The 21,187-nt window shown below is 33.1% G+C and overlaps 1 protein-coding gene across 3 annotated transcripts in view; it reads left to right on the plus strand.

Moving 5' to 3' along the window:
• Positions 1 to 4,853: 4,853 nt before the first annotated feature.
• The window catches only part of LOC110031426 (diphthine--ammonia ligase), a 37,024-nt gene continuing 20,690 nt past the window's right edge, over positions 4,854 to 21,187 (plus strand). For 2 of the 3 annotated variants that reach the window (XR_002294738.1, XM_020734608.1), the window contains exons 1-7: positions 4,854 to 5,374; positions 5,478 to 5,549; positions 6,298 to 6,377; positions 6,935 to 7,160; positions 7,263 to 7,295; positions 9,494 to 9,573; positions 10,350 to 10,422. Coding sequence is in view for 2 of the 3 variants with exons in the window: in XM_020734608.1 (XP_020590267.1) it covers positions 5,297 to 5,374; positions 5,478 to 5,549; positions 6,298 to 6,377; positions 6,935 to 7,160; positions 7,263 to 7,295; positions 9,494 to 9,573; positions 10,350 to 10,422 (642 nt within the window). In the remaining variant the exon portion in view is untranslated. The remainder of the gene's footprint in view (positions 5,375 to 5,477; positions 5,550 to 6,297; positions 6,378 to 6,934; positions 7,161 to 7,262; positions 7,296 to 9,493; positions 9,574 to 10,349; positions 10,423 to 21,187) is intronic. The other variant, XM_020734609.1, reaches the window with a different exon arrangement.

The raw sequence follows: 21,187 nt of genomic DNA on the forward strand, positions 1-21,187 counted from the left end.
TTTGTCTAAAGTGTCACTCAATTTTGAGGTCAAAAGGGAACACATTAGGGTTTGGTCCAAAGTTTAGAGTTTAGGGATCCCTGATGGGTTTAGTGAGTCAATGTTAGTAGACTTCTTCCTCAAGAAAGATTTGATGATCATAGTGGTCTTATGACTTATAGAAGAATCCCTAGGAGTCTGAGTCAATTTTGGTGGTTTAGGATATGTCCTGATCATGGATGTTGATTTAGGAAAGATCCTCACAAATGTGAGGTCAACATGTATAAGCATTTTTAGCCCAAAGGGCATCACTCTATAGCAATACACCCCTTTATCTATCTGGAAGGAAGAAGCTTCCTCATAAATGAAATCCATCTTTATATGGTTATAACCAAAATAAGCATCTATGAAGCTAAGAATTTGATGACCAAAGGTAGCATCAACTATTTGATCTATATGAGGAAGAGGAAAACTGCATTTTGGACAAGCTTGGTTAAGTTCAATAAATTTGATGCATTACCTCCAAACTCTACAAGTCTTCTTCACTATAACAATGTTTGCAAGCCAAGTGAGATGATGTACTTCCCATATAAAAATTATTTTTAAAAGCATTTCGACCTCTCGTTCAATTACTTATTTCCTTACTTGCACAAAATTTCATTTTTTTTTGGATGATTGACTTATATGTGAGGTCAATCTTTAAGAAGTGCAACATTACTTCAGGTTTAACCCCAGACATATGCGTCCCACTCTAGGTGAACATATTTTGATTTATATAGTGTCCATTTTTAATTACTAAACAACAAATATCAAAGCTGCCTAGTCCATGAGTGGTGCTCTCTTGATAAGAAGACAAAGATTAAATCTTCAACTAATGAATCCCGCTCAGATATATCTTCATCTCAAAGGTCAAAACACTTGATAATAAAAGTTTCTGATGGACATGGTTGGGCCTGTTAGAGGAAGCACAATTTTGCTACCTTTTGATCCTCACGTGTAATGCAAACTCTTGATGGTGTTTGAAACTTCATCTTGAGATGCGATATAGAAATCACAAACCCAAAGTTTGATTATAAAGGTCTTTAATATTCATTATATGTTGATTCAAAGTTGATGACAAAGAATTAAATCAGGTGAGTTATCTGCTAAAGAAATTCTTCCAATATAACATGGAGAGTAATTATCCCATTGATAATTTGGGACAGATTATCAAGTCGTAGAGAGGTCTAACAACATGCTAGATTTTTTCCCTGGTTAACCCCAAACTAAGGAAAGTTGAATATAATAAAACACTAAATTCCCTCCATCGACTAGGATTTTTTTTACATTGTAGCAAAGGTCACTAACTCCAATGCTTATAACAAGAGAATCTTAGTGAGGGACCTAACAAATCTTAAGATCAAATTCATAAAAAATGATGGAGTTATTAACATGAGATTTCTTCTGTGAAGTTTCTTCATAAGCAAAGATGAGAACATTCTTGACTAGCGACGGTCCTTCAACGATTGTTACAACTTCATGTATAATCTAAAGATTCTCTTGTTGTTACTTCCAGGCTTGTTAACCAATAAGAACATTATTGGTGTAGGGGCTCTTGATTTAAATGAATTGACCTCAATACCCTCACTAGATTAACTTTTGCTCTCCCATTGAGCTAAAAATATGCTTCAATATTATGACTACGACTTCAATAGAAGTGACAAAACTATTCTTTATTTCTTACATTTGGCCACAACAAAAGTAGTGATTTTAACGCTTATTTATTCTGAAACGCTATTAGGATATTGACATGTGATGTGTTAAGCATTGTATACTCTTTCTCTGGCCATGATTTAAGTATCTGCAGTCAAGTGTTTTTCCATTGCTTGTACTTATTCATCTATGGTGCTTGAGAAGTATCTGCGGGGTTCTTATAATGCTTTTCTTATTGGGTCTCAAATCACTTTTTATTCATATTAAGAGCTTCATCAATAACAATTTGTGCCTTAAGATGATGGATGAGCTCAACATATGGATGAATCGACCCACACATCAAAGATGAGTAAAAAGGACCAGGACGTAATCCCTCTAAGAAAATACTTCTCAATATTTCTGGCTCTACTTATGGGATTTAACGAGTTTTGATTGAAAATGTTTAGAGATAATCATTTGATTCATGATTAATTACTATACAAATACCTTTGTGAGCTCATCAAAGATATGGATGCTTCTCCTTAGAAGTGAATAAAATGAAGTGCATGCTTGAACTTTAAAAGTTTTAGGAAAAAAATATAACAAAGGAGCTCATTAGAGACTCTTTATATATACATGATGATTTTAAAGTAATCAACGAGTTCATATGGGTTAAACATTCCCTCATAAGCATCAATGCTTGGAATCTTAAACCTCAATAACATAGGGACTTGAAGAATCGTCTCAACTAATGAGAAACCTTTTAAGAACTAGACTGAACCGAGAAAAAGTTTTTAACCCTCACAAGGAACTCTTCACATACTATACATCGCAATTCATCATGAATTTTATGAGGTTAAACTCCATTCTCCACACTAGTTGGAGGCGTGTTGCTAGGCTTGACGCTCGGCGATGGGAGGTGAATGTGTAAAGCTAGTAGTGTTAAGGAGTTAGATTTACGAAGTACTTCGGTGCGTAGAGTGGGTGTCAATTGTGCACCTATGGTGAATGGATTTCAAGGTAGTTGTCCCTCTCCAAAATGCACAACTATTAGTTATCAAGCCTTGTGTAGAATTTGGAGGATCTCATTTTGAGACTCTTCCATTCTTTCCACGGTCTTTAAGTGGTGCTAATGAGGTTTCTTTGCTAGTAAGATGATGTGCATCATTGGAAAACAAAGTAGAGGCTTGGCATCAGGGACTTCAAGATTGTACCTCAGAATAATTGATGTTAAAGCGAGTAGTGAGCATATTATGCTTGTCAATCATTGATGAAGTGTTCCATGACACTTAATTTTCTATAAACGACACCAAACTATTACGTGTAAGAAATTCATGATGATAGAGTGAAAATCTAATGTCTAAGCATTGTACTAAGATCCAATACACACAAAAATAATTTAAAAATAATAGGATAAGACACTGATATTTTTTTACTTAAAAAATTCGGAAAGGGAAAAAATCATCGAGCCAAGCCCGATCAACTTAATCTTTTATAGGTTCATAAGTACAAAGATTGACCCTTGTGCCATTATTGGGAAAGAAGAGTTACAATGTTACATCAAGTACAACACTTTTTCAAACATAATATACAAAAAATGTCAAGAGTCAAGGTACAATTATCGTACTATGAATACATCAGTCATAGGCGACCACGACTGTAAGTTATCATTTGTTCTTCGTTACATAGTATTTGGGATACATCTAAGAAACTTCAATACCTCGTACTTGAGATACTTCTTTACACAATAATCACGTTACCCTGTCACTCTGTACTCGGGATACTTCGTTATACAATATTCATGATACATCGTTACACAATAGAGTTCGTCGACGACGATGAGCAAAGGGTGGCCGATGGTGGATAATGTTGGCTAACAGGTGGTGCTCAGTGACTATAGAGGCTGGAAGTTATTGTCGAGTTTTAAGTCAAAAACAACACTAGAATTTGACTCCTTTCAAGTAAAGAGAGGGTGCCTATTTATAGGCTATAGGAGATGAGTATTTTGGTCCTTTGGAGAGTAACTTCCCCAACCACTTGATTGGGTGATTCATGTTAATCCCCTTTGACCATATATATTTTTTAATGCTTTGAGGGCCTTTATGACATCAAAATTAAAGGAGCTTACGCTCATTAGACTCTTCTCATTGCGCCACTCAATTTGACTTATGTATGTCAAATCTAGAGTTCATTTGACCGTCCAATTAACTACTCAAAACCTCTAAGTGTGATTTAAGAGCTTGATCGAGGCTTGATTTGACTAAGATTGAACCAATTTTGGCTTCATTGGGTTTGTCTTATCAAAACAGTCAGTTTAACTATAAACTTGATGAAATAAGAACTCGTGATGATCCCGAATTTGAACTTGGAATTTTTATTATTAAAAAATATCTCGAGACTTGCATCATATGATAAAAATTTGTTGATGATGAACAATAGTTAATAAATTTATAAAAACTCTATCAAACCATAGTAGATATAAGTTAATATTCTAATTCATAATTTACTAAATGTATTTCTAAAAAAATTGATTTAATCAAAATTAATCATAAAATCTAATAAAACTTACTTATTATTAATATTAATTAGTATTTAACCTTGATTATATTTGCTTAATAATTTGCAACCAGATTAATTTATTAATTAGTTATTTATAAATTTAATATTACACAATAAATTTTTGAGGAATTTACATACATAATACATAACTCTTATACATCTATTTATTTAGCATTTAAGATTTGTAACACTATAAAAAGTGAACATTAAATTAAGAAATAACTATCACTAATACTTTTATGTAGTTGAGATATTAGTAACATAAAACCATAAGAATTAATTGACAAGCCTCTAAATTAAAAAAAAAAAAGTTAAACTAAACAATTTATAATATCAATTTATCAAAATTATTATTAAAAAATAAATAATAAGGTATTTATATTTACCACCCAATTATCATGATTTTACATGTTTAACATCAATTTATAATACTTGAAACTTTTAATTCACATAAAAAATATTTAGTACCATTAATTTTTGAGAAGTGAAATAGGCTTCTTAATATGTAGATAAATAGGATAAATACAAAAAACAAATTTAAATATTAGATATATAAAATTATTAATACATAAGAATTCTTTCAATAAATAATAATATAAAATTAGCAATACATGAAAATTCTTTCTAAAAATAATGAGGGCCTCTTCTTCTCTCCCAACCATCCCAAATCGCATGGTTAGGAACCCGCGCCCGGAGCTAGGTGGAGAAGGCGTTGACGTGCTAGCGGCGTCAGCGTGCGAAGCATAAGAGGATTTGTTGACCTAGAAGAAGCGGAGGTGAACCGCCTGTCCTTCACCCCCTTCGCGTGCTTCAGTTGCAAAGCGGAGGAGTAAAGGGATTTAAGATTCTGCAGGATTTCGACTGTTTGGTAGGATTTACGCAAGATTTATTTCGTAAATCCTACCACCAATAGGAGTAAAAGTGAAAGTCGTCTCGCTCGCAAACGTTATCTTTATCGCTGTTAGTCAGCCGAGGGTACTATCCCCTTCTTTTACAGTGAAGTCACCCTCGCTTAGCGCTACAATACGCACTCTGACAAGGGAGGGTTAAGTTATAGAAACGAGTGCTAAAGCAGTAACTCGCTGAAATGAAGGTCGTTGCGCTGGTGAGTGGGGGGAAGGATAGCTGCTTCGCGATGATGAAGTGCATAGATTTCGGCCACGAGGTCATTTTAGTAACTCCGATCGCTTTGTCTTATTTCCTTGATATTTTTCTCTCTTTCCGTGTTTAATTTTTCTTTTGTTGTTAACTGATTCGACTGGTGGTAGATTGTTGCACTGGCCAATTTGATGCCAGTCGATGATTCTGTTGATGAATTGGATAGCTACATGTATCAAACTGTAAGGTTCTTCTCTCGTTTTCTTCATTTTTATTTTTTAATATATTGAAATATTTGCATGCATACGTACCACTCAATTCTAATGTATTTACATATCTAACACCTAAACTTAATTTTTAAATTTATGCCACCTTACCTATGCATTAAAGAATGTATTTCACCTTTTAGAAGTCAAAATAGTGGTATTTTTTATGTGATATGAAGGATTTGGGTGGTATAAATGTAAGAAAGCATAGTATAGCTGTTAGATATGTGAATTCATAGGATTTGGGTGGTATGCATCTTAGAATTGCTAATACTTTTTAACTCGACTATGTTTCCTTTTTTATTGAAGGGGAATTCACAGTTGATTCATGCACCTGTATAGACATAATCAAATACTTTGATGGTTTGAGACATTCACTTGCAAATTGGAAGATCCGCCTTATAATTTAATAACACAACAAAAGATAATTTTGTCGCTGAATTCCTTAATTAGTGTATTGAGGTTACAACTTTATCTATCACGTTGTAAAACAAATCAGAAAATGATAATACAGTGGCTGATAGATGCATAAAATTAAAGTGTATATGAGCAGATTATTCTTGGGACATTTTGGTACATTCTGAATCATGTTATTATCAAAAGTCAGGAGAAGTTTATCATCATTTTGTTGGACTAGTGAGATTGTAGAGCTATAGATTAATGTCTCATATAGGTTGAAATAATTGTTTAGGTGCTAATAAACTCTGTTTCTTTTTTGCTATAGGTTGGCCACCAAATTATCATTGACTATGCTGAATGTATGGGTTTACCATTGTTTCGTCGAAGGATACATGGATCAACAAGGTTGAGACTCCATCCTGCTTTAAAAATTATTGTGTTGTTTATATCATTGATGTTTGGAGCTTTTTCCTTTGAGTTTTTTCCAACCTATATCTAATCGTTTGAGTTTGTCCAACACATTTCTTTAACCCAAGTCATTAAGCTTTAGTTTTCTGAATCCATATTGTTTTTCTTCGTTGATGGAAACCTACCATTTGATTTTGTTCTATCTAATACTTCAGCTCTTCAATTTGGTGTTTTATTGTATAAACAACGAGTTAACACCATCTTTGTGTTTTTCTTATTTGTATGATTCTTTTGAGTAATTTTCTCGGATGTGATAGGGATTAGAAATTTCTGTTTCCAGCATGCATCTGTTGTTGGAAACTTGATAAAATTTTCTTAATATCCGCATTAGGACACTTATTGTGTGAACTTTCTTTGAATTTATGTCAGTGGAAAATATAGTCTGTTTTTCCATATCCATTTTTTTTTTTGTTCAGAAGAACAATTTGATGTTTAAGGTCTGCACATTATTCATTTATTTTTATAAGATGGCAAATGAATATTTATTTGTGTAGGAATCAACAATTAAGCTACAAAATCACTCCAGGAGATGAAGTTGAAGATTTGTTTATTTTGCTAAATGCAGTTAAACAACAAATTCCTTCCGTGACTGCTGTGTCATCTGGCGCTATTGCATCTGATTATCAAAGATTGAGGGTGGAGAGTGTTTGTACAAGGTTAGGACTTGTTTCTTTGGCTTATCTATGGAAGGAAGATCAAGTACTCCTTCTTGAAGAGATGGTAATTTAAAATTAATGTTACTTTTTATTGTTAGTTTTTGTACTGCTTTTGTACCTATGCATTATTTTCTTATTAAATGGCTTGTCCTTTATGTGCTTGTAGATACGAAGAGGCATTGTAGCTGTTATTATTAAGGTAAATGTTTCCATTAGTAGGGTTTATATGTATTTTTTGTGATATTCATTTGTATAAACTCTTAATTTACTACTGAATGAATGACCGATGCCCTAGTTGGTGCATGGCAGTTAATGTTATTCCTAGTACAACTAGAATGATCTGGTTTATGCAAATGAAGCATGAGAATTTAAAGATTAACATATCACAAACCATTTGATAAACTAACGACTTACTTTCATTAAATGCAAACAATAAATATGAGGATTGAAGGTTGATTGATAATTTGATAATGGTATAAAGTAGAAGATATAAGTGATAAATTTAAACTAAATATAATCAGCGAGCAGTTGTAATTCAATTGCAACAGTTCGATTCTTGGTTATGTTCATTTTGAACAAAACCAGGAACACTTAGATGCCAATATTATGCTTTATAAAATAAATTTTATCAGGAAAAGAAGTCAACAAAATAAGAAATTCATGCCTCATAATGGTAAAAGAAGACGACTTCTACAAAATTAATTAATCACACATCCACACTCCAGAGGAACCTGACGTTCAATTTGCATATGCTAGATCATAAACTAGAGGGCTAAAAGTTAATTCAATAAAAATGTTAAATTATGTCTTAAGTTCTATATTTACAAGCTTCTCATTGCTGCATCAATTGTTATGGTTGGCATTAGATTAGCTTAATTTGATTTCATATGACTGTTCTATATTTACAAGCTTCTTATTGCTGCATCAATTGTTATGGTTGGCATTAGACTAGCTTAATTTGATTTCATATAACTGTCAAATTTACATCTGAATCTTTCCCAAAAAAGTAAAAATTAAAGCAACTGCTTAATGTATATTTTTTGAGAAAGGAAGTCTCAGAGAGGATGATGTCATAGTAGAGATATTGCTAGAGTCTCAGAGAGCATGAAGTTATGAAACACGTGAAACATCAAACACTTGTGCCAATTTCGAAAAATATTTGTTCTTTTGAATGAATTTTATGACATTCTTTAAGCAAATTATGGCAAAAATTTTATGTTTCCTGCAAAGTATTCAATTAATCATGATAATAAGCTTATCTCCATAGCGAACAAGATGTCTCTAGAATCCGTCATCAGTAATGTAGGTCATATCATCATCCAAATAGCCTTAGGAACAAGATGTATAGAACTTTATAATAGAGAATTGCGTGATTATTTAAAAGGAAATGATGGAATGAGAGATGAATACATGAAAGTAACTGCAAGCTTATGACTTGCAACTGATTCTGATATATTGAAAATTGGATGAATTTCAAAATTTCATGATGTTTCTAATTTACAGATGCTAGTTGCTGCAAAATTTAAGTGGAGCCATTTTTTTGAATTTGATTTTATAATGGTTTCTTACCGATGCCATTTTGAATTTAAGTGCACCTTGAGATTCTCCATCTTTTAAGTCATTATATATGTTATCCACATATTAGCAAAAAACAAATAATTTTCATAGTAAAATAACATTTTTTTATGAACGTCCTTATGCAAGCCAGGCAAATGAAGGTAATGAAAATACTAGGAAGCTAATATGCATCATAAGAGATATTGTTAACGTCCGTAACTAATCCTTATAAAAGAAATTAAAAGAAAACAAATCACTCAAGTATGATGCTTACATGGAGGAATGACCTCTTTAAATAAAATTTAGCTAAAGTTGCTCAAAAATTAGTTGTGATGAGTTATGTCCTCTTAGAATTGACCAGATGGATGGAAAATACTGACAATTAATATTAGCAACTTCTCTAGAATATGGATGCGGCTTATATCATTGCAAGGTTTGCTCTATGGAATTTTATGCCACTAAACTAAAAACTAAAATAAAATTGATTTCAGTCCATTCATTCAACCCAATAACAATGCCAAAAGCTTATTTATCAAGAATTGCATTGCATGCGTGCGTGCGTTTCACAAGCATAAGTTCAACCTGAACCAGAAACACCTTGGCGATATGCTAAGAAAGGTAGAGATAGACCTAAAAAAACTTGAGCTTGTTGTATAAAACATGATCTTAATTTATTAGAATTAAATGAAAATATGAAACTCCATAGGACAAAATGGAGAAAATGGATTCATGTAGCCAACCCCATTTAGTGGAATAAAGGCTTGTTTTTGTTGTTGTTTATTTTCATTCACCAACTTTAATATTCTAAGCTTATTTTTCCTGTGTTATCATCAACTGTAGGTTGCGGCTATGGGTCTGAACCAGAAACACCTTGGGCGAGAACTTGTGGATCTGCAGAGCCATCTGCTTCAAATGAATGAGTATGTGTGGGGTATATTAACTCACACCAACATGAACTTATTTATTCTTCTTGTTTCACTTAAAGCAGCTTCTGAAAATGTTTGACCTAGTTAATTGCATGCTTACTTTACCCTTTTTGGATTTAAGAAAGTGAGTTGATCTGTGTGTAAGCAAATCTTTTTTCTCGAAAATTTGTTCGGATTTGAAAAGTGTGGACGCTTTTCTATGGCATTGCTACTGCCACTTATAGATCAGAGTTTTTTTTTATAGAAATGCTAGTTCAAACTCCAAAGGGATAACTATCAATTTCCTTCAAAGACATGAGTAAATAAACACAAATTTATGGTTCTAAGTGTTGTCCATGCTGATTTCGTATTCGATTTAACTTTTGATGCCATGGTTAGTAGAATAAAACATGATTCCGCTAAATTTTATCCGATACCTCTATTTAAGTTTTCAGTCTTTTTTTGATCTCAATCTAAATTAACTTTCAAATAATCAAAATTAAAGGAATCATTTAAAGTGCCACATTCTAGATTTCCTACTGCTTATTATGCAGCACGATTTTTGTTTGCCTTTTATAGATCATACCTCTGTCTAACTTTTGGCATCTCTAATGATTATAACTTTTGCTAACATGATTTTTTCCGCATTTAGCTTTCAATTTGCAAATTTTTTAAGCTTAATTATTTTATTTTCACCTTCTTATATTTTTATGCATAAAGATTAAAGAATGTAAACCCCATGCACCGGTGGTTAAGCTCATGCTCATGCGGAATTGTTTTTGTTTGTTTAGGCTCTATGGAATTAACGTATGCGGTGAAGGAGGAGAATATGAAACATTAACTCTTGATTGCCCACTTTTTAATGTAAGTCATGATCTGTGTTCCTGCTTTCATAAATGTGAATTGCTATTTTGGGTTACTTTTTCCCATTGTTCGTTTAATTTTTGAACACTAATGACGTGTCTTGTTGTCTGCTATCATAATTGAATATGTGACCATATAATTATTGAAGAAAGGATTAAAATAGCACAAGCGATGTTATGCATAAGTTAGTAATGCTGTATATTGTCTGATAAGCAAAACTTATATTAAATTGTTATGAATTTCTTTCTCTTGCCTACTTCCAATTTTTTTTTTTTTGGGCTTACATAAGTTAGTATTAGTGTGGGCTTTGCCATGTCTTAGCTCGAGCATTTTTGTAGGTTCCGATCAACAACATTGGGAGAGATGGAGGATTGAAATAGCACAAGTAATGTCATAAATAAGTTAGTAATGCTGGGTATTGTTAGATAGGCGAAAATTATTCTAAATAGACTTGAAATCCCTATTCATATCTACTTCCAATTCTATTTTTTTGGGTTTACATAAGTTAGTATTATGGCAGGCTTTGTCATGTCTTTGCTCGAGCATTTTTTTAGGTGTCGATCAACAACATTGGGAGTGATGCTCTATTAAATATCAAATGAACTTGCAATCGAGTTTCTTCTGTAAAGGAGAGAATGATGAGATACTTGGTGGATAATTGTTGAGCTTTTCACCCATCACTTACAATTTACTTACCATTTTATTTAGTTTTATTTTTCAACCATTAGCCATCCCATATAGTTCATATTTGACGCTATAAAATGCATTAATATTGGAAGGTTTTTTGGGAGAGCTTAAGAATGAAAGAATGAGAGATTCCTTTTAGTTGGCAAGTGATTCCCAAATGCAATGGTTGAGTGATGTCTTGATTATTATGGGTGAGGAACCCCAATAGTTTTGGATGAGTGAATCTCCATTTCATATATGCATTTTTTCTGAAATAGTATCGAAATTCTTCATTTTATTAACTTTCAATTATATATTATTTTTTATAGAAAAGAAGTGGATGGAAAATTTGATTTGTTTATTCCTCCAATGTGTATTTACACAAAACTACTTAGTGAATAATGGATTGGAGGGTATAAAATCTTAAGGAGAAATATTAATTACAATTATTTAAAATAAAGAATTACTATCAATAACTCCCCCCTTTGCCACCTTTCAATTTGAAACGTTAGGAGCAATCCTTTTCTTGTTTGCACATGGATCAAATGCACATGTTTCTTAACACATGAATTCATGGCTCATTACTTTTCCTATTCGGCAATCTCGTTCGTTCTTAAGTAGTCTCAACACTCTATCCCGCTAGTTCTTGTATAGTCTCATTGCTATCCCTCAAACTAGATAGTAAATATTTACCATTGCAAGCTTATTTATAATATTTTTTCAATGCAGGGTTGTAAAGTTTTTTTTGATAATTATGTAGGCAATTGAATTTTTGTTAGAATATACGATGTACATATTAACTCACTTTTTAGTTCATCTTTTATGAAATATTTTATGCTTCTAGATATTTGGTTTGATCAATTTATAATAGATTAGTTGCAATGTTTATAACAAACTTACCATCATAGTGTATCTTCATAGACCTTTTACATTTAACTTTTAAATCTTCTATTATAATTTTAATCCATAGGAACTCTCATATATCTTGCGCGATTGCTCAAAATTTAGATTCAAATGTTGATTTTGAGACTATGTTTTTTGCTTCCTTATTGTGCTAGATTTTATTTCAGTTGTGTGCAATATCTTAAAGTGGATCTCTTATCCACCAATGATTCCATACAATTAGCGTTAATATAATTTTAGTTTATATAGTATAATGGTTTTTTTTTTTTGGGAAGCACTTTTCCAGGCTTGATTTTGGAGAATTGAGAACTTTGTACGTAGATTGAATGTAATATTTTTTTGATTTTTGCATAATTCAACTTATGATGCTTAGTATAAAAGATATGTCATGATGGACGTGGGATATATTAATTTTTCAACTAATCTTTGCTATTCTCTATCAAAAGAATCAACTTTTTCTGAGAGATGAAATTTAAAGTAAGTGTTATTAAGATGAGAATGTTTAGGTGGATGAGTGGCTTTACACTTAAATGACGAAATGAATGTATCCGTGAAATGGTTGATGTAGCTCCAGTGGCAGACAAGATTATATTGAGTCGTCCTAAATGGTTTAGTCACATGAAATGTTGACCATTTGATAATCCAATTAGGAGAGTAGATTTTTTAGATTCAACTTATGTTAAGAAATGTCGAGGTAGATCTAAAAAAAACTTGAGCATGTTGTATACAAAATGATCTTAATTTTTTAGAGCTAAATGAAAATATGACACTCAATAGGACATAATAAAGAAAAACGGTTCATGTAGCCGACCCCACTTAGGGGGATAAAAGCTTGTTGTTGTTGCTGTATGAAATCTTTTTTTTTTTTGATTGAGACACTTTTATATCCAAAAGTATTTGAGTTCGTTTAACTCTAGTTTTTTACTGAGTAATTTTTTTTTATTATCATCACCTTTAACAATTATATCAACCTACATAACAAGAATTAATTTTTTTTTCATCAGCATAATTTTTATAAATATATGCTCTCCTTGCCTTTGTTTATATCTCATTCTATACATGGTCTTTATAAATTTGCCAATTAGTACCTTGCTTTTTTAATATGTACATTTTATTTTGAAATCATTATGGAGGATTTATATAAACTTATTTTTCAACATGCCCAAGTAAAAGGATATTTTTGACATCACATTATTGTAGTATGGACCATCTAAGATTAGCAATTAGAGAAATTATGATGCGAATCGTATTCATTTTAGTAACATGAGCAAATGTTTGTCTATGATCTATCTTATGTGATTGAGTACATTCTTTTACTACTATGCTTAATGCTGTTTTAGAAATTCATTTTCTTTATATTTTAATGAGAAAACATACTTGCATCCTAGATATAGATATATTGACAACTCAATTATCTTTGAGGTGTTTTTTTCCAAGGCATTTATCTCTTCTCACGCTACTTCCTTCAAATTCTTATTTTTTAATGTTTTATATAAAATTTATGGATTTTTAGTGGTGTTGAAATTAATATTTATATGGAAGGTTTTATGTGTTGGGGAAAATTTTTGAAATAGTATTTTTTGGGTTATATGATAGATGGGAGATTGTGTGTTAATAGGTTGATCATTGTTATGAGAGTTTTCTAACGTCTTCAAATATTGAGCTGGCTGGATATGTTGGATATTTTTTTTTCTTCTTGTATGGACTTGAAGAGATTTACTGATAGGAGTAATTTGTCCTTACATTTGTGTAGTTGGGAAATCAAGTGAGAGGATATTAAGTTAATTAAGCTTTTCTTCCTTTTAGTTATTCTCTCTTTGAAGACGCGTTTGAGTGAACAAATTTATATTTCATCAAAAGTTAGATTTCTTAAAGTGAAGGATTTTTTTTTTTGTCGGATGATAATATTTAGTCGGATGATAATATTTATACCTTATTTATACCTTTTTTAAGCGGACGGACTTCATATAAAATCACATTTAAGTGCTTTGGGATCAATTGTATGTTGTTTATGGATGTGTACATATAACACCCAACTGAAAATTGTTAGATGAAATTTTGAGAAAAAAATTATTTGTGGGGGAAAATTCAGCAAGATAGCTCAAGTGACGCTTGAAACTAATCATTCTTGAGGTTGTTCTATTAATGAGATATGTGAATGTTATAATAGCTTTTCCTCGTTATCTTTTTGGAATTTGATTTTAGAAAGCAAGTTTTAGTAACTTTTATTAGGTTTTAATTTTTTTCCTTTCTATTATTCCACTTTGTTAAAAGCTGTCAGGATAGGAAATTTGGTGAATAATATATTTTTAATAAAAAAAGAAGAAGTTATAATTTGATTAAAATTATCTAGAGCATTACTAGTCTTAAAAATTTTTATATTTGCACCAAATTTATTTCTTACCATAGAGATAGAGTGAAAAATTATGATTGACATTAATTTTTTGTTTGATAAAATAAGCCCATTTCATTCGAGCGCAATGATTAATGAGTTGTAATATTTTTGTCTCCAGAAATATTTGGTATTTTTGAGTCTCCAAACATATGAGTATAATCATAAAAGGAGTAGAGGATTAGATTTGTTTTTAGAAGAAAAATTATAATTTTTAATGATTTTGCATATGTCATAATGAAAATTTTTAATACTATGGTGATGGTCACAAAAATTATAAGAAAAGATGGAAATATATGTTATAATAATTTAAAAGAGAGATGCCCTAGTCTATGGTGATGGTCACAAATGATGTTTTTATTAGGAGTAGATAGGAATGAGTAGGATTAGTGGTTATTTTTTCCAAAGAAACAAAGTCCGTTATTTTTTCTAGTTTGCCCCAATCATCTTCTTATAATGAGGTCATGAAATACACAATGATTGATAAGAAAATATCTTCTTAATGTTTTGGTCTTGGATGAGTTTAGACAAGAAGATTTATCGTTAGTTAGGAATATGTAGGCCATTATTGAGAGTACATGTAGGAGAAATAAAAATATTTTCTTAGCTCGCAATAATTGTTAGAAAGTCATTGACTTATTTTTTTATTGCTGGGATAAGTTTTGTAAGCTTGGAAAGTGCTCTCCAGATTTGTTATGTAATCATTAGCTTCTAAATGTTATTTTCTAGTTTTTACAGTAACTATTTGATACATTAAAGGTTTTTTTGGGGCAGCTGCAGCTTATTGAATAATCTGCTAATAAGCTGATTAAAAATAATCTGCTGATAAGCTAGGTGCGGTGGCTATTATAAATTTTTATTTTTTTGGAAAAGCCAAATCGTTGTGAAAACACTGTTTTCGGCGTTTTGAAAACGCATAAGCTGCCAAAACGCAGTTTACCAAAACAGACCAGATGCGTTTTCAAAATGCCACTGCACCAAATAAGCTTCCCTAAACAAACCCTAAATTTACAAGAGATGGATTTTGTAACATCTTGAGCTAGGAGCATGACTCGAATTTTTTTTAAGGGAATTAAGAAAATTTCTTAGTTTGTATCTTCTTAGTTGAGCTCTTCTGGTTCAATGGGATAATCCTTGTACTTTTATTTGACCTTTGTTTCTTTTTATCATAGTTTTGGGGATCACCATGAAGTTTTTCAACATTTCTTTTATATGACATTATTTTTTTCCGGTAATTGCACCTCATGTTTCTTTTAGGTAATGTCTCTATATTTTTTTGGAATATTCATTGGAAATAAGTCTCCTACCTTAAGTTTTGTTATGGTTGCTACGACACACATTTCAAAGTTGGGAGTGTCAAGCATTACTATCCTTCTTTTTTGCTTTGTTTGAGCAAATAATGCTGAAACTTAAAAAATCTCTCTTTGTACATATTGTTTGAGAGCTACAACATTTCTCCTATAATTTATCTTGAGACCTTGGAAGTAATCAAGTTCTAACCAATATAACATTATTACATTGAAATATTCAATGATAGAGAGATTATCTTGTTTAATTGTTGACAAATTTTTTTTCTATTATATAGACAAGGGGCACTTTTGAGTTACTTTGTTTGACAATTTTTCAAACTCCTTTTATGGTTAAGAACATGTATTATTCATTGATTTCATGCATTATGGTGCTCTATAATTATTAAATAATCATGGAATTTGCTTCATCTTAAGTGCAAAGATTGGATCTTCTAGGTCAAGAGGAGGATCAATGAAATGTTGGATTTTTCGCTTGTCTTTAAGAGAAGTCATCACAATGCGAGACCATTTTAGGTAGTTTACTCCATCTGATATGCTCTGGAATCAAAATCACCAAGCAACAACAACAAAATGACAAAACGACTGTGGATAGATGGAAACAATTTAAATAAGGGCTGTTCTTATGAAACAAATGAAAACAAGATACAATGGTGATCTACTTTTCGACAGGTAAATCGACTCTCCCATAACCCTACAAGAAGAAGAAAAACACAGTAGGCCACATTCATGCATAAAAAGGAACAAATCCTAGGTTTTCCTCTTGATAGAATCCTCTGCAGCATTTCAAAATTTCCTTTTCCACTCTCCCTCCAAACTCAATTACTTTCTCCTTGAGTATGTGATTAAGGCCCTCGTGGACCCCACTTGCTCCCTGCCTTCTTATGCCATGGCAAATTGCCGCCTCAACTCTTCTAACAAAAAGGACCGGCCTGCTTGCTGTTGTGGTGGGTCGGTTGGGTGGCTTTTGATTGGTCTAGGAGGGACCGGTTTTGTTATGGGCTTAACAATACAACACCCCCCGAAGAAGTACATTATCCTCAGGGTGGATGGATGGAAATTTCTTGTAGATCACTTCGCACCTTACTCGGCGTACTCCTTCAATCTCTAGCGGCTCCAGAATTACCTCCAAGTCCTCTGTCAGTGTCGGCGGTGTTGACCTTATTTTTGGTCACATAGGATTTGCACGAACATTTTCCCTTATCCGTTGCAGCCACATTGGCCAGACCATGCATTGCCCATTTTTGTCCTGGCGTGGTTACCCCAGGCTTGGGCGTGACTACGCCAAGATATATCTCGATGTGGCCACGCCTAGCCTGGGCGTCCACGTATGAAAGCTTCTCAGCGTGATCACGCCCAGGGCGTGTGGCCTTGCCAGCCCTGGGCGTGACCAAGCCCAGGTGTGTCACTCTTAGTGGCATGCCAGCAATCTGTGGTCTTCATCAACGGATCAGAGCACGAACTGTCGCACCATTTCACTGACAACGATCTGTGGCCCTTGTAACCATTCGATTCATTGTGGTCGTCGACCCGCAACCTAATTGGACGACCATGGAGGCTCTGCCACCACCTTCGAGCTTAAAAAAAGGCCGTTTTTGGGCACTCTTCGGGACATATTCTCCGACATTCAGATACTCACGACTAGCTCAGAGGCTTCAACACGAGCACAAAGGAAAGGAGAACTCCAACAAGTCTCATCCCCTCCGGTCAACCTCCTTTGGTAAGCCTCTCTTCCCCTCTCATTTAATTAAAATGTTTATTTTATGTTCCTATGTTAGGTTAGTTAGCCAACTCAGTTGCCTTGGATTACGCTTAGGTCTTGACTCCACTCAGGTCGACCTGAACCTAGCCTAGTTAGGCTTAAACCTAACCTAAACAAATCCCAAACCCTAACTCAAAAGCCTAGCATAAACCAATCCCAAACCCAAAACCCAGGCCTGACCCAACCCAACCCAACTCAGACTTGACCCAATTTAGACCTGACCCAACTCAGGTCTAACCTAATCTATACCTTAACCTAACCCAGACATGACCCAACCCAGACCTGACCCAACGTAGACCCGACCTAACCCAGGTCTAATCTAACCCAAATTAAACCCAGCTTAACGCGAGTCAACACAAATCTAACCCAACTCAATCCGGGTCAACCCAACTTAACCCGGGTCAACCCAAATCCAACTTAAGTCAACCCGGGACAACCCAACTTAAATCAGGTCAACCCAAACCAAACCCAGCTTAACCCGAGTCAACCCAAACCAAACCTAGCTTAACCCGGGTCAACCCAAACCAAACCCGAGTCAACCCACGTCAATCAAGCCAGCTCAAGTTTAATCTAGACTTAAACCCACTGATTCATATCATACCCCAACTCAATCCTAAGCTAACATAAGCTGAAAATTTAGCTTACCTCAACTTAACCCTAGCCCAAGCCTAATTCAAGACCGGATACATGGGTTATTTTATGTGTTATTTAATGTTTTATTTCATATGTTATTCCAAGTTCAAAAATCAAACCAAAACAACAAAATAATACATAAAACAAAAATAAGAATGAAAACCTCTCGGTTTTCTCCATAAATATAAAAAAAAAAAACTCCAAACAAGACAACTCAAAATTAAGAAAATTCAGATGGGAATATGATTGACAAACCCATGAATTGAAACAAGATGTGAATTCAAATATTGAACTTCAAATAAACATCTAAATTATACTAAGATAAAGAAGAGGAACATAACTTAGGTATATTCGACATAAACCTCAGGTTAGCTTACACACCAAACTGATGACCATACATCTACCCCAAATTAGTCCGAGTATAAAAGTCTAGGTTAGTCTAGATACCCTATTTAGTGTTAAGGACTAGGACATACGTAACAATAAACTCATACCCCGAGACTAGAGGGAATACCTTAGAATGAAGTAACCCTTGGTTACTGACGAATGTATTTTAGACTGTTATGAAGTTACAAATCCTTTATGATACGTCATTCAATGAGGATTCCTGGTTATGAGGCTAGGCATAGTCGACGGATACCAACATTTTTGGAACGATGGAAAGCCATGAACATCTTGATCGTGGGCGTTATTTCCACAAGTCTAATTCAAGGCTAAGTAAATGGGTTATTATATGTGTTATATCATGTTTTATTTCATTTGTTATTTCGTGTTAAAAAAAATAAAACAACAAAAAGAAAAAAAAACAAAAATAAGAATGAAAACCTACCTGTTTTCTCCATAGGTATATAAAAAAAACTCCAAACTAGACAAACTCAAAATTTAGAAAATTCTAATTTCTCAACATGATTGACAAACCTTTGAATTGAAACAAAATATGAATTCAAATATTGAACTTCAAATAAACATCTAAAATACACCAAGATAAAGAAGAGGTACAGAACCTCAACATATCTGACATAAACCTCAGGTTAACTAACTTACACACCAAATTGATGATCATACATCTACCCCAGATTAGTCTGACTATAGAAGCCTGGGTTAGTCAAGGTACCCTAGTTAGTGCTAAGGAGTAGGACATACAAAACAATAAACTCTACCTATGAGACTAGAGGAAATGACTTGGGATGAAGTAACCCTTGATTACAGACGAAGGTATTGCAAACTACTTTCAAGCTACAAATCCTTTATGATACGTCATTCAAGAAGGATTTTTGGTTATGAGGCTGGGCATAGTCGACAAATATCTTGGGATGACGAAAGACCCTGAACATCTTGACCGTGGACATTCTTCCAAAAGTTTAGGTTAGCCCGCCCTTAGAATTTCTTTATAAAGTCTTAGGTTTCATTTCTCATCCAGAAGTCCTCTACTCCTCTACTTTACTCCATCCTTAAGCTTAAGGTTTTTCTAACCATTTCTGTCAGTCAAATCTAGTATCTCTTATTTTTATTTTAACTTCATATGATCAATTCAAATTTATCATCAGACCCTTTCAAATCTCTCTTTAAATTTTATATTTTGTTTAAGCCTTTTCCATGGCACATTATCGTTAGGCTGTAAGTCCCATTCCTTCAATTTGGACCCCCCACTTCTAATCACTCAAATTATGAAAGTCCGATCTCTGACAATCGACTCATCACATTAATTCAGAGTTTTCATTATGCCTCACTGCTCTAAGGTTGTAATTAACTACTAAGGCTTGCTCTTTTAGGGAGAGAGTTCCCAAAATTAAAATAAACTTTATCTTACACCTTCGAGGTAAGAGAAAAAATAAAAAATACTAGTTTTGTAGACTGACAAAGGCTTTCACTATTCGGGCGGTCAGGCCCATTTTTAAGATAATATTTTTCTTCATTCGAAAAGATACATTCTTTGGAATTACGTGCCCAGTCATCTTGATAGAAAGTCTCTCTAAAGGTTCTATGGGTAGTAAAAATTTCTCACCAAGGTTCTCTTTTCTGGCGACTTCGCTGGAGAATTATTCTTCTCTCTATCTTTTGTAACAATTTTGGTTATTATTTATCAATAGTATTTGTATCCCTTACAGATTCGAACTTATTATTACTATTGGGCTTTTCATTTTGTTGTGGTTCCACAAATTCTGGGTCCCACCCTATATCCTTAATTCTAGGTCCCAGGCCTCTCATTTAAAGACTATTTAATGAGTAGGTTTTAGGATGTAGTCTTTCAGAGTTCTTTGTGCGTAGTTCCTCACCTTAGTTTAGTTTAAAGCCTCCTGATATCTCTATTCAACTAGTTTTATCCTTTACGAATTTCTGATTAAAAAAATATTTTTAATCTGAAACATTATGTGAATAAATTTGAAACAAAGCTCAACATTTCAAACTAAAATTTTAAAAAAAATCTTTAAAGCTAAAACTCTTTGAAAACAAAGAAAATGAAAATCAAAACCTAAGACTGAAAAATAAAACTATTTAGAAAATTAAAATATTTCCTCGTTCACCTTATGAATAGAGTCCAAAATTAGCTTTCTTGATTTAGTTTCCTTTCAAATAAATTTAATCTTAAATCCTTAAAAATTTAGACATTCAAGTGTAGACTCCTAATAACATTATTCCTTGTATCCCCGTTGAAGATGCCCCCCAAATGCCTCCTAGTTGATCTGAAGAATGTCAGAAGTAAATTACACCTTGATGAAATGTTATGTGCATAGGAAGCTAGCACCAAAGCACACAAAGGAGAAGATAAACTTATAGAAGCTTTAGAAGAGATTGCCACCATTATGATGGTTGAGATTACAACTTTATTGAGAAAACGACAAGAAGAGGATGTTGATTTACAAGATGTTTTGGTTGAGGAAGGTGTTGTACCGAACACAACCTAACATTTGGATCGACTAAGACAATGAGATAAACAAAGCGATGAACGGATAGAAAGATTAGAGAAAAGAATAGATGAAGTTATGAATGCTATCCTAGTAAATAAAAATCTAATCCCGATATTAGTGGTCACATATCTTCTAAATCAACTAAGACAAAAGGATGAAGTGAGATTGAAGTAAAAGATAGAGGAGGTTATGA

This window comes from Phalaenopsis equestris, unplaced genomic scaffold (assembly GCF_001263595.1).
Source record: "Phalaenopsis equestris unplaced genomic scaffold, ASM126359v1 Scaffold000813, whole genome shotgun sequence".
Lineage (NCBI taxonomy): Eukaryota > Viridiplantae > Streptophyta > Magnoliopsida > Asparagales > Orchidaceae > Phalaenopsis > Phalaenopsis equestris.